The sequence below is a fragment of the Carya illinoinensis genome, chromosome 9 (genome assembly GCF_018687715.1).
Source record: "Carya illinoinensis cultivar Pawnee chromosome 9, C.illinoinensisPawnee_v1, whole genome shotgun sequence".
Classification (NCBI taxonomy): Eukaryota; Viridiplantae; Streptophyta; class Magnoliopsida; order Fagales; family Juglandaceae; genus Carya; species Carya illinoinensis.
Window position 1 is genome coordinate 15,334,955 of NC_056760.1, and position 13,934 is coordinate 15,348,888.

General features: G+C 37.3%; 1 protein-coding gene across 4 annotated transcripts; it reads left to right on the forward strand.

Moving 5' to 3' along the window:
* Positions 1 to 402: 402 nt before the first annotated feature.
* Positions 403 to 12,437, forward strand: LOC122276107 (la-related protein 6A). Of its 4 annotated transcripts, none has more exons than XM_043085581.1 (12): positions 403 to 777; positions 1,710 to 1,791; positions 4,496 to 4,590; positions 4,694 to 4,765; positions 4,847 to 4,926; positions 5,067 to 5,151; positions 10,688 to 10,735; positions 10,830 to 10,895; positions 10,965 to 11,102; positions 11,420 to 11,513; positions 11,644 to 11,777; positions 12,000 to 12,437. In XM_043085581.1, the coding sequence occupies exons 1-11, from the start codon at positions 418 to 420 to the stop codon at positions 11,769 to 11,771; spliced, it is 1,248 nt and encodes a 415-aa protein (XP_042941515.1). In that variant the 5' UTR covers positions 403 to 417; the 3' UTR covers positions 11,772 to 11,777; positions 12,000 to 12,437. The 4 variants fall into 4 exon arrangements, with proteins under 4 accessions (XP_042941515.1, XP_042941516.1, XP_042941514.1 ...); XM_043085582.1 differs by having other exon boundaries at positions 12,078 to 12,437; XM_043085580.1 differs by having other exon boundaries at positions 12,087 to 12,437.
* Positions 12,438 to 13,934: the final 1,497 nt, after the last annotated feature.

Sequence of the window (13,934 nt, forward strand, 5' to 3'; positions counted from 1 at the left end):
GTGATTGATCAAAATAATTATTTTATCTTAAAAAAATACAATAATCTTTTAATAAAAAATACATAAAATTTATTGTATATAGAGTTTTTATAAATTGAAATATTATTCTTAGCCTATAATGATATACTTATTATCCTCTTACCACTTTAACGTATTTAAAATTTTTATTTTTATTTTATTTAAATTTTTTTTAACATTTTTAATTATTAAAAATATTTAAAAAATATTTAATTTTATTAATAATATTTTCTTAATTATTAAGTAAATAAAGATATTAAAAGAATAAAAAAAATAATTAGAGAATAACAACCTATCATTATTCTTACCCTAAATTCCTAAAAGTTTAGATAAGCCGTTGGATAGGTGTGAAGTGTCAACCACGTCAGCCAGCTGCCTCCAACGTCAAGTCTGTATAAAATGGGTACTCGGGTGGAATTGACGACCAGAGGGAGTTGGGAGAAGAAAGGCCGGGCTACAGAGTTTTCCATTTCCTATTCTCAGATCGCCTTTGCTCTCTCCCCCTCCTCTCCCTCCCCAATGGAAGGCCGAGAGGGTCCCACCTCCCCCTCCCACTCCCACTCGGACCCACCGTCTCCGCCCCGAGATCTTGATCCTGACTTCACACCTGTTGGATCCCCAGACCACGACCTCCACATTCCCGAGATCCACGCACTTCCCTCCGATGAAGATCACGACCACGATCACGGTAAAGCTCCAGATCATCCGGGTGGGGCTGCCGTCCTCACTGATGATCTCAAGCATAAGATCATTAAGCAGGCATGGTCTTCAACCCTTTCCTCAAAACTCTTATTATGTGCATTTTGATTTTTGAATCCTAATAAATCCTTTTGCTACACTTTGGCTGCTGAGAAAACGTATAAATTTCAAGTCTTGAGTTTTATACCTTTTTTTTATCAGTAAAACGGGGACTTTATTGAGGATAAAAATAGGCATAGCCCAAGAAAGAAATATGAAGTTCTTATGTCGAGAATATTTGAGTTATGAGTTCTCAGAGTTTCTTATCAGTTAGCGGAATGAATTCACTTTATGTTTAGGGTTGAGCTTTTTTCTCCACTCATGGCTTCTAAAGTTGTAATCATTGCATTGCTAGGTTGAGAATTCTTGCGAATAAACGTTAACGAGCTGTTAGATTTGCTACCACTAAAAATCAATTGACCTTTTGAAAGCAAAAATATTGAAATCACAAATTTACAAAAAGAATCGAACTCCCCAGGCCACAACATAGTTGGCTCATTTTTATTGCTTTTTTTCTTCGTTTACTGTTTACATTGATTGAAATCTAATTTTTTGTGCAATTTCCCAAATGGTTTAATATCTTTTCTAGACCATTTATTTTATGAGACCTCTAAAGTACTTTTGAAACGTTCAGTCACATCAACAAATTCACTTTGTGTTCGTTGTTTACAACTGAATCCTCAAAGTGTACAACTATGAACACCCAAGTGCTAGATGGGGAGTCCTTGAGACATTTATTTGTCATTTGTTTGTTTTTCAAACCAAAGGCCTTCATGCTAGATGGCATCTCCCGGCCCTATAAGAATGGGATGGTTTGTGAGGTCACGGTTCAATTCCTGTGGAACTAAATAATAAAGAGGAAAGATTTTCTGTATCTTTGCTGCTAGTTCTATTGATTTTAACTTAAAGTGCTATGTCCTCAAGCATCATGGGGCTTGTTCATGGTTTTGCAGGTAGAGTATTATTTCAGTGATGAAAATTTGTCAACTGATAAGTATATGTTGGGCTTTATTAAGAAGAACAAGGAAGGTTTTGGTAAGTCCTTAGCTTTCATGGTTCAATTTCTAATTTAAGTTTAGCTCTAAGTTGATAGTGGTAATGATAATTCTGATGTTTTGCACTGCTAGTGCATGGCATGTTGTTGTTGTTGTACACAAGTTATTTTGCATGTGTTTTTATGTACCGTAGCATCTGATGCTGCTATATTTTTAAGACGGTGAATTTTGAATCCAAACAAATATGTAATGTTTATGACATTCCTCTCCCAGCTTTAAAGATCTGATGACCAGAATGGATGCTTAATTTTTTTTTTTCTTTCAATAAGTAAGAATGGATGCTTAATTGGAGGAAAAATAATGACTTTGCAGAACTTAATATGCAAAACCAATCTTCCAGATATAGCACTAGACACATGTAGTCTGGCACCAGAGCCCTATTTCAGCCTTTTTCACATTTGTCTTAGGTAGAAGACTTAAAGACTCTTAAGTCGATATTGCCTTATTCCCGCATTTTAATTTTCCCTAACAGGATTTTATATTTATTTATCAGGCTAGTATATTAGAGACTAGAGGCACTTGAATCATCCAGTTTCATATTATTCATCAGTAACCGCTAATTCAACCCAATCCACACCACACACACACCCCCCCCCCCCCAAAAAAAATAAAATAAAATAAAAAAGAAGAAGAAAGAAACATTTTTGCTGCTAGAAAGACAAGATTAGGGATGATGAAGGTGATGAGTAAAGCAGGTACTTCTGACAGGTTGCTTTGCCTGGATGCTTTCCTGGTGCAGCCAGTTTTAGCTGTGCCGAGCTTCCAGGATTAGTCTGAATGACGTTGCAACTAACTGCGAACTGATTCCTTCCCTATTCTTATGTCCTACTGTACTGTAGCGAGCAGATTTCAGTTTAGCTGTGTCAATCTTCTGAGATTGGTTTATATGACTATCCTTAAACGCAAAGATGTTGTTGTTGTTGTTGTTTTTTTTTTTTTTTTTTTTTTCTGCTTGGTTTGTCACAAATGCTTTTCCACTTTGAATGGGTGGGTAGGATACTCTTAATTTTCTAAATTATGCTTGTTCCACAGGTTCGCTTTCCCTCAATGCTCACATTAATTTGAAAAGTAGGTGTTATGTTTGAAATTGGAAATAGATTTGGCAATTTAAATCCATTAATTGTGGTCTTCTTAAATTGTTGGCTTTTCTCAAAGAGGAAAAGTTCCGACTTTGGATGATCAGGAGGGAGTACATATCAGATTGATATATTCTATTTTATGATTTTTTCTGTTTTGTTGGAGGGAAGATGTTCTTTTAATATACTTATATGTGCATCAATGATGGATACATACTACATTGAACTGCTTATGTAACTCTTTCCCTGTCAATATTTCAAGACTGTTAAGAACTGCCTCTTAATGTGGATGGTCCTCCCATTATCCGTTGGGAGCTCCTCTGTCAATTGGCGGTCTCATATTCCGTTCCCTTGTGGAGCAGCATTGTTGCTATTACCATTTGAGACTGGCCATGAGGCATACATTTAATTCTTTATACTATTTTTTTCCTATCAAGAAACTTTTGAGATTGTGTTACCCATTGAAAAAAAATAACTGTTTAGTTGCAAAATTACCCAGTCCCTGGATTTTATTATTTTAAATTACATGCAGAAGCTGAAGTCACAAAAATTTCTCATTTTTTTTTTCTTTTGGTTGGCTTGATATGTTAATTTCTTAAAATGTTCTTGTTAGGAAATACTTCTCTTAGTGGAATTCAGAGGTAAATAAAATTTAGATTGTCCAAATTCAGCTCTCCCATTTCATGGTACTTGCACATCCATATTTTTGGAGTGGTGCAATTGTATGTAAACCTATGAGAGTTAAGAGTTCTGATTCGATAAGTTGATGCTGCTATTTCCTAGCTTATGTTTCTCATCAACCTATTTTTTTATTGGCACCGGGTGTCTAGGAACAACATCCCAACTAATTCAGGTGGTGCACAGGCCCTCGTCAAGGAGTTCACCTCGGGTAATTCAAGGAGAAAATCCCCTAATCCGATGGCCCCTAGAGATTATTGGCACTCAAGGAGATTTGAACCTTAGACCTGAGGGAAGCATATCCCCAAACCCAAGGCCTTTACCATTTGAGCCAACCCCTAGGGGTTTTCTCATCAACCTTTGTTGTTGGATATTAATGATAGTTGAAATACTATTAATATAAAAAAAACCTTTTTCCACGAGCGTTTAGGGCACCTCTTTTAAGTTGCAGACCTTTACCACCACCAATTCACCCCCCCCCCCCCCCCCCCCAAACAAAAAAAAGGGATGTGTGGGCCAATTTGTGTCTGAATGGGTGGGTGTTGATCTGCAAATCTGGACATGTGGAAATCTTCAATCACATTTTCCTGTTTGCATCTTCTCTTTTCATCAAAAACGGTTAAGCGGGGATTTCATCCCCAAGGTTATATATTAAATATTTTGGGGACGGTTGTATCCAAAGGGAATGTTAGCCCTCGACATGTATGACATGCGTGAGTTTCATGCATTTATGAAAGAGAGAAGAATATTTATGATTATAGAAGTTCAGTTGTTCCTCTTCTTTTTCTGGTCGTTTGGTTGCCATCTGTTTAACCTTTAGTTCTTTGTTATGTATGGGTTGATTTCCAATTTCTTTCAGGAGTCGATATTTTTTCTAATTTGGCTGTTATTTAAACAAACTCTGTTGTTTTTGGCATATTTTTCTTGCAGTCCCTATGGCAGTTATTGGTTCTTTTAGGAAAATGAAAAAGCTCACCCGAGATTATTCATTAATAGCAACTGCACTGAGGGAGTCTTCCTTCCTTGTAATGCTATTTTATTTTCTAAGTTTATTTTATTTTTAAGTAACAATTGAGTCGTCAAGATGCTAACAGTTACAATTCAAAAATTCTTACATCACAACTACAGGTAGTGAGTTCAAATGGGAAAAAAGTCAAGCGACTCCACCCCCTTCCATCCACTGAGGTTAGGGATCCAAAGGTATGACTTCGATGACATCGATATATTTCTCTTAGATGCATTATTTATAGAAATTTTGTGGATCTAATTTCTGGACTCTAGTTATTCACTGTTTTGGTAGAAAATCTACCAGAGGATCATTCAGTAGAGAACATTCAGAGGATATTTGGTGAAGCTGGAAGGTAAGTTTTTTCCCTTTGCTCTTAATTTCATTGTTATTTGGTCGAGTCTGTTTTGTCTTCCACTTCATTTGTTTGTCCACATTGTCATATTAGAGCATTCTGCATTTTATTGATTCTAGAACTTCATTTTAACTTTCCAGTATAAAGAATATATGCATCCGTGACCCTCATGCTGTAGAGGAGTTGACTAAAGTCAGCAAGCCTGAAATGCTGATCAGTAGTAAGGTGTGTAGCTTGAGAAGATGGACTTCAATGTCAAATAATTCATTTACATGATCTATTTACTTTTTTCCTCATCTTAGATTTTTAAATTTTATGAAATTGTCTTCCCTTTTTCCAATTAATATTCTTTAGTATTGCATGCTTCTAATTTACTTATCAAAAAATTAATATTCTTTAGGCATGGGCTTCTAATGTAAAGGCCTTGGACTTTGGGGTATGCTGCCCCCAGGTCTAAGATTTAAATCCCTTTGGGTGCAAACAATCTCTAGGGGCCATTGGACTGAGGGATTTTTCCCTTGAATTACCCATGGTGCACTTGCAAGAAACTCATTGTTGAAAGCTTGTGCACCCCTGGGATTAGTCGGGATTTTGTTCCTGGACACCTGGTGCGAATAAAAAAAAAAAAAAAAGAAAAAGTATTGCATATATTGAAGTTGCATATTTTTCTTCCAAACTAAATTGGATTTATGATGATTAGCCTTTTCTTTTCTCAAGGAAATTGGTGAGATTTTCTAGGCATTAATGCAAGTAATGTGCTTTTTTTATCTGGGAATAGAGAGCTTGATTAGGAAATGGCATGCCAGCCTATGCAACCAAGCTTTTTTATTTTAATTTTTAAAAGTAATAGGAGATTTTATTAGAGACAATGTATAGACGAAGCCCATATACATGGGAAGTATACATAAGAAAACACCTAAATACTTTCTAGGATACGGAAAGCGACATCAGAAAATCATAGATCCGTTATTCACTAAAGCTAAAAGCCAAAACAGCGAAGAGTGTACAAAAAAATTCTAGATGTGTTCGATAGAACACTTTGTCATTAAAACACCTCAAGGCTTGAAACAGCTTCAAAACATAATAACACAGCCCTTAAGGCTTGAATATGACCACATACCACATCACAAAAAAGAGGGTATTATCTGCAAAAAGATGTGAAAGAGTAATAGACCCATTGCTGGTATTACCAATTGAAAAGCCAGAAGTAAAACCCCCCCCCCCCCCCTTCCCTCTCTCCCCAAAACAGCGGCGTCCACCATCCATCCCTACGCCTCCATAATGATGACAAAAAGGAAGGGGGATAAGGGGTCCCCTTGTCTCAAGCCACACGAGCTATGGAAAAAGCCAGCAGGGTTACCATTAACCAATATCGAGAAACTGGCAGTAGAAACAGTGCCTAATCCATGAACACCACCTTGCCCCAAGACCGCATCTCCCAAGCATATTGAAAAGGAAGTCCCAATTCACATGATCAAAAGCCTTTTTCATATCAAGCTTACAAAGAACACTAGAAGTGCCCTCCCTTAAGTGACTGTCTAGGCATTAATTAGCAATAAGCACTGAATCAAGGATTTATCTACCCCGAACAAATGTATTTTGGCGCTTAGAGATGATTTGCTCAATTACCTTGCTCATACGGATAGCAAGAACCTTCGATAATATCTTGTAAACCCCACTCACAACAGTAATAGGTCGAAAATCCTTGAGCTCAGAAGCCCCAGGTTTCTTGGGGACGAGGGCAATGGAAGTGGCATTAAGAGATTTTTCAAACTTCTTAAAAGAGAAAAACTCCTGAAAAACCCGCATCACATTCCTTCACAATCTCCCAACAAACTTGAAAGAATAACATTGAAAAACTATCTAGACCAGGAGCTTTGTCTTTGACCATGCCACTAACCACTTGAAAAACCTTTTCTTCATCAAACAGTCTCTTCAACCAACTCGCGCTAAGGCCTGATTTGGATAACGAAACCCCCCACCTCTCTCATCTTATCTCATCACATCCCATCTCAATATCCAAACACCATAAATACAACATTTTTTAATTTCAAATATTCAACTTTTTTATCTAATCATTACAACTTTTTCAAACTTTCAAACAAAATACGAAAAACAATTCAAAATTTTTAAATCCCAAACAAAAATAATATTAATCTAACAATATTGTAACTTCACAATATTTTTATTCAACTTTTTTCTCTCTCCTTTCCCAAAACTCCATAAAATATTTTAATTCAAATCATTATTAACTTATCTCATTTCAACTCAAATATCTCACTAATATTCTCTACTCATCTCATCTTAACTCACCATCCAAACCAGCCCCAAGATGATCAAGAGAATAAAAAACCAACCCATTAAGTCTAGGTCTACAAGAAGCAGATTCGGAGATATGATCACACAACCATCGCATTATTCTTACGACGCAAGTTGGTCATTCTATGAAAAAATTTAGTGCATTTGTCCCCCTCTTTCAACCAAAGAACCCTTGATTTTTGCTGTCAGGAGATTTCCTCCATCAATAACACCCGCTCAAGATCATCCACCACAGGTTTTTCCTAAAAAATGCCTCCTCAGAAAGGGCCCCATCCTCCTCCCCAGACTGCAAAACCTGCAACTCCTCCATAAGTGAATTTTTCTGACCATTGAAATTCCCAGAAAATTCTGCATTCTACTCCTTTAAATCAAGCTTCAAAGCTTTGAGCTTACTAGCAAGAATGAAATTGGGAGTACCCGTGAAAACTGATAAGATGTCCACCAGCTCCTAACCTTGTCAACAAAACCATAAGATCCCAACCACATTTTCAAACTTAAAATATCTCCGACCTGCATGAATGCCGTCACTGTCCAGCAAAATAGGAAAATGGTTCGATCACACTCGAGGCATTCTCTTTTGACACAGCTCTGGGTAATGTGCCTCCCAAGAAGGAGAAACAAGAAAACCATCCAATCTCAACCAGCCACGACTTTTAGACCAGGTGGATACACCCCCCATTAGAGGAAGGTCCAAGAGGTCCAAATAAAAAATGAATTCAGCAAAATCCTCCATTGTTGGGGAAGAACTAGAATTTCCTGAATGTTCACTAGGGAACTGAGTAGTGTTGAGGTCCCCACTCAAACACTATGGAATGTCCCAAAGAGAATACTAACCCGCCTATTCCTCCCACAAAAGTCTCCTATATCCCTATTAGAAGTTGGACCATAAACACCCGCGAAAGCTCACTCTCACCCACCCATTCTCTACATTTTTAAATGAACAAGCTACAGGAAAATTCCCTATACATTCCTCCATGGACTCCACCACCCTTGTATCCCACATCAAAAGAACACCTCCTGAAGCTCCCATAGACACCAAAAATGCCCAACTCACAAAAGAGAATCCTCACAAGCTACAAATTAAGCATCTAAATATAAGCATCACTTTGTTTCTTGAAAACAAGCAATGTCAACCTTCCAATTACATAACAAAGACTTGATACGAAGGCATTTAGTTGGGTCCTTAAGCCCCCTAACATCCAAGAAAGAATCTTAGGTTTCATAAAAAAGATGAGACCCCCTCCCTTCAATGTGTTCCACTCCCCTCCATAATTAATAGAGCATTCTAATCTTCTTTAACTCCCTTTCTATTTTGGAGGCTGATTTCAAAGCCAAGGAGAGTCTAGATTCAATGGCTATGAGAAGAGCTTTGAATTGTTCTTCGAAGCCATCACAAGAGATCTCAACACAAGCCTGTATCTCCCCTACCTTTTTTAAAACCCAATCTGACACAACGCATGAAGAAGTGTGACAAGGAGGAGGTGCACATGGAGGAATCGGATCATCCTCTTTCCCAACAGAATAATCCCCTTCACACAAGACCAATTGCAAGTTCGAGACACAAGAAACCTCCCCAATGACATCCTGCTGCACCCTACCAGAGTTGAGCAACACTTGTGAAAAAACCCTATTGTCCATCCTCGATCGTAGTAAAGCCCCCATTAGAAACAATGGTTGAACAACCAATGGAGTAGAGTCCATTAAATGCGAACCCATTACATACGGAACTAGCTAGAGGCATCAATGGGACAGCTTCCTGCACATCCACTGCTGTTCGTGACTGCAAAAATTCCCCATCTTCCATTTTCGGCATTGACACACTGATTGAGAGATCTACAAGCTTCGGAGAAGAAGTCTGAGTCAACCTCAATATAGGCCTGATAACCCCGAAACAAACCCAATACGAGGCTTTTCTCTCCAAATTTGGAGTGGGCCTTTAACCAACCCCCTACCAACTTTGTTTGCCCTTATTATCCTCACCCGGCTTTGGGCCCATAAAGGCCGGCCCAACTGTATCATCGGATGCCTGCTTACCCACAACTCCAGACTCGCAACCCACCCCTTCCTTCAATGAGCCCAAGCCCGTTGCAACCCACCGAAGCATAAAATCATTTTTTCCCCTCATATCCAATCGGGTGCTCTGCATGGATCTTCATCTCCATCAAAGGGCGAAGCTTTAGTTAGTGACAAGCAGAAGTTATTCGCTTTCTCATGAGTCTCCGTTCACTTTTCTGGCACTACTTGCCGGAATTAGCCACTTCTTTTCTTCCTTTTAGCCTCTTACTCATTTTTTCTTATTCACTCTTTTCATTCTTATCTAACAACGGGTTCTAGTAGGAAGCTTTTCATTGACTCTTGAGATTTTTTTATTTTCATTGTGAGAATGACAAATGGTGGCGGATTATGGAGAAAAGTCATAAGGTCACTAAGTTTTAAAAATAATTATCTAGATGAAGAGTAGAAATATCTTTTGTGCCAATATTTTACAGTGGACAATTACTCCTGGCAGTTTATTGTATCGATAGGGCTTTCAATAAACAACTTTCAAGTTTTGATGTGATCAACATATACTTGGTTGCTTTACTTAAAGGAAAAAATATACTTTGTACTCTCCAACTATCAGGCACTTTATACTTTGCATCACGAATTGCTAGAAATATGTGTAGTGTATGGCTAACCCCATAATGAACCTTTCATAAGGGAGGTGTAAAGACTAACACATCACCCTCCCAGAATTTCTTCTAGAGCATGTTGAATAACACATCACCCTCCCAGAATTTCTTCTAGAGCATGTTGAATAACTGTATATCCTTTAGGAAGTGCTAGACGATTTTGTGTAAATGCAAGTTAAAGCAAAGCAAAGCAAGTTATTGTTCATATGTTTTTACTCTAAACTAGTCATGAGAAACTTAATCCTATTGATTATGATTGAAGTTAATTAGTACCGAAATAAAGAACAATCCTGCAATGTGGTGTTTATCATCAACTCATAAATCAAATTTAAACAATAAACATTGCAAACTAACATAAAATTCCCAATGTGCTGCTACCAATTTTTATCTAGCATCCTCTAGGTAACGACTCGGACTTTAGTTTTTGTGGCCTGTACGATTGTCCTCAACAAACCTCACTAAATAAAACATAAAATCAAAAATAAGTCGTATATCTGGTAAATATATGTCATACAGTAAAAAGTTACAAGAGTAATGCTATCTAACCACACTCCCATCCTACTATCATCCCACCATGTAAAATGTGGCACTCTCATCAACCTTGGATTATCCTTTATTTTTTTAAAAGAAAAAATCTACAAATTGATGGACAATGCCACCTCATCATAGTGGGATGAGAGTAAGATGATGTAGTATGTAGAATTTCCCAAGTTACAAACATTTTATATCCGTAGAAAACATTGTAAAATCTTTCTGATTTTTATATGTAGTTACATGTTCTGGTGGAGTACGAGACTGTGGAGGCTGCTGAGAAGGCTGTGAGTGTTAAATCTTCTTTCAATAATCTTTTGGCACTTTAGTTTCATTGCTTGAATATTTTATTTTGAGGGCTTGACATAATGATTGGATCAGGTGGCTACTTTGAACGATGAGATGGACTGGAGAAATGGCATGCGGGTCAAGCTTCTTAAGCGAGTGGTAATTAATATAACGTTGCATCTCTAATTTTGGCAAAAACTGGTACTGACATTAGTTTGTCTGCTTTAGGTCAAGTATGGTCAGAGAAAAAATGCATGGAGGGGATCTGATTCAGAGAAGAATAGCACTAGTCGAGGATCTGATCATACAGGAGATGAGGAAAATCATAACTTGAGTGAGCATCATGATGATACACCTGATGAAGAGGTCAGTGGTTCCACCTTTTTTTAGGCATAAATAAACTTTGCTGTTAAAACCCTCAATAGATTGAGAAGTGATTTCCAAATTTTCTTTCGAGAGCATATTGTTTAGTGAGTCGTATTGGCTAAATTATGCACACTTTACTTCTAATGGATCTCTTGTATAAGCCTTGGAGATGCCATTGTTTTTTATTCTCTGTTTTTAGTCGTTTTGCTGCAACCTTGATGTTATAAGGCAAGTAGAAGAGAAAAAGCCCTGCGTGGGGAAGTAAAGGAAAGGGCCTTTATATGTAATTGTCTCTGTTATATCTTCTTCATTGTTAGGATGGGGAACATCTATTGAAGGAGAAAATTGGGCAAAGAGGTCATAATCGAGGAAGATCGAGAAGGCACAATTACCGTGGAATCAATGGGCTAGGTATTTAGAACTGCTTCTTCTTCTTCTTCTTCTCTCTCTCTCTCTCTCTCTCTCTAATAAGTTTGCTTCTTTTTCTTTCTTTTGATATTTCGATTAAATTTAACTTGGGTTGATATTATGTCACCCGTAGGCCACGGAAGTACTTCCTCTACTCATGCCATTGAAGCCTCAAAACCACCTCCTGGCCCGAGAATGCCTGATGGAACTAGGGGATTCACATTGGGGCGTGGTCGGCCTCCCATTTCCAACCAAAGTTAAAGAAACGTAAGTGCTTTAAACTCCTGGTGGAGATTAGCTCTTCAGTTTTCCGATAATGTGGTGATCTGGGAATTAGAAATGGGTGTCCGAACATGTGATTGCATCGTAAATTCGTGGATATTTTAATTATGTGAGGATGTTCTTGCTCATAAACTCTAGAGTTAAATCATGAATGTCAGATTTGCTTGTAAGATTGTGACTGAAAAGTAATACAACCTCATACGACAGTGTTCAGCCCACGTTCACTGCTTCTGCTTTGACATGGTGTGAATAGATGCATCTATTTTTCTTTCTTACGGATATCAGACCTAGCAGGTTTGTTTGGGATATTATCAAAGCAAATCTGGAGATCCAAAAGGACACACATACTTCCTTACTTTGGAACTGGAACATACTGGATAAGTGATTATAGAGGGTGGATGATTGCCATACAACCTGCCACATTCAGTATTGAACGTTTGATGCAGACTACCAAATGCGAAATCTTCACCTGCTCGACACAAGTTGCTAACTAACTAGTCAGTCTCGAAGAAAAATGTCGTTTGACCTGTTTCTTAACAAACATTTAACGGTTTACTTCATTTATTTATGGTCATTAGATAAATTTTGTAGGCAATTTTATTTATAAAAAAAATAAAATAAAATTTTGTAGGCAATTCGATTTTCTGACTGAATTGTCATGCACTTGCATTTGTTTAAGGAACCAATATTTTCTCGAGTTTCAATTGGAAGGAAAAGACGTGAAAAGGGTCTTTTAGCATTAATTGATATCTGTATAGAATTTCAAGATAGCATCAAATCTTCATGCGTCTATATCTATTCAAAAAATAATATATAAAAAACCTGAAATAATATTTGTCCAAATAACCTGTAATTATCTACCAAGTGTAGTCTAACCAGCGGTGGGGGCACACTGGCTTCCATCTGAACTGAGGCAACCCGGATCCCATTAGTATCCAACTGATGTATCTTTCTATCCTATCATGCACTGAAATGCTAATGTCCAACCTCTCTTTATTTTTTATTCATCCCTATATACTAAAATCTTTTTTTTTTAATCAAACTTTGTACAATGCAGTTAATTAATTTTTAATCCATGATAATGATATATAGAGCAATAATATTTTTTTTTATGTTGAGATGGGTTGAGTTTGGTTGAGTTGTGAATAGTAGCATTTTGTGAGTTTTATTGAGATGTGTAGAAACTTATAGATGAAAAATACTTCACTACATTTATTCATTGATGTACAATCGCATAAATATACATTACATACAATTAATGATTATATCCTCACGGGTTACACTTATTATAACCAAGCCAACTTACGTGTGAATGTGTAAGTTATTTGCTTGAACGATAATCATTAGCATTCATGATTATCGTTCGAACATGAAGTGTTTTAATCTTAAAAATGAAATTTCAAATTTAAAACCATTGAGAATTGAAATACAAAAATACTAGATATATTAAATGATATTGTTCAATACATAAAGTATAGAAAAAGAAATAGATTGAAATAGAAATAAAAAAGATGATAAAAGTGCAAAATACTCAGAACAAGTTGTTTTATAACTGTATAAAATTCCTTAGTCAATGCGTTGACATTTTCCTTTAGGATATCTAAACGAAGGCCAACCTTAGTGACACTCTGCTGTACTAACGTGATCTATTGGTCAATGTGCACAGTAATATCCGAGACCATCGTATCAACTCAAGCAGGGCGTGCATCCTCTGCAGATGTACCCATCCGCTGCTAATTAGTACTCCCACTATGGGGAGCAACACTGGCCCCAGACTAGGTCATAGGAATAAGATCTGGTGTAGGCCAAAGCTCACGTTGAACACACTCCCTTTCTTGTACAATACTCTGACGATGTGAGGTCATGTCTTGGGGGTTCATCTACTTAGTCAACCACTCCTCTGCTTGGGGTGGTATTCTCTCAGGTCTAGTAATATTCGAGTAATGATCACCCCATATGGTAGGTCGTCAGCGAAAATGATACTTGTCTCGTAACGGATCCTCTCAAATATCCACAGTGGCAAGTCGATGGGCTCTCCATGCGCCACTCATGTGAGGAACTGTGCACAAGTCCAATTGAAGGTAGCCTTATGTGTCACGAGATCCATGTTTGTTGCAATTATGAGATGCAACATACGGAAAA

Excerpts from the sequence above, each read along its gene's own strand:
- LOC122276107 (XM_043085581.1), top strand. The coding sequence starts at position 418 with ATGGGTACTCGGGTGGAATTGACGACCAGAGGGAGTTGGGAGAAGAAA. Across the intron at positions 778-1,709 it reads AGCATAAGATCATTAAGCAG|GTAGAGTATTATTTCAGTGA; the intron begins GCATGGTCTTCA and ends ATGGTTTTGCAG. Across the intron at positions 10,736-10,829 it reads TGGAGGCTGCTGAGAAGGCT|GTGGCTACTTTGAACGATGA; the intron begins GTGAGTGTTAAA and ends TGATTGGATCAG.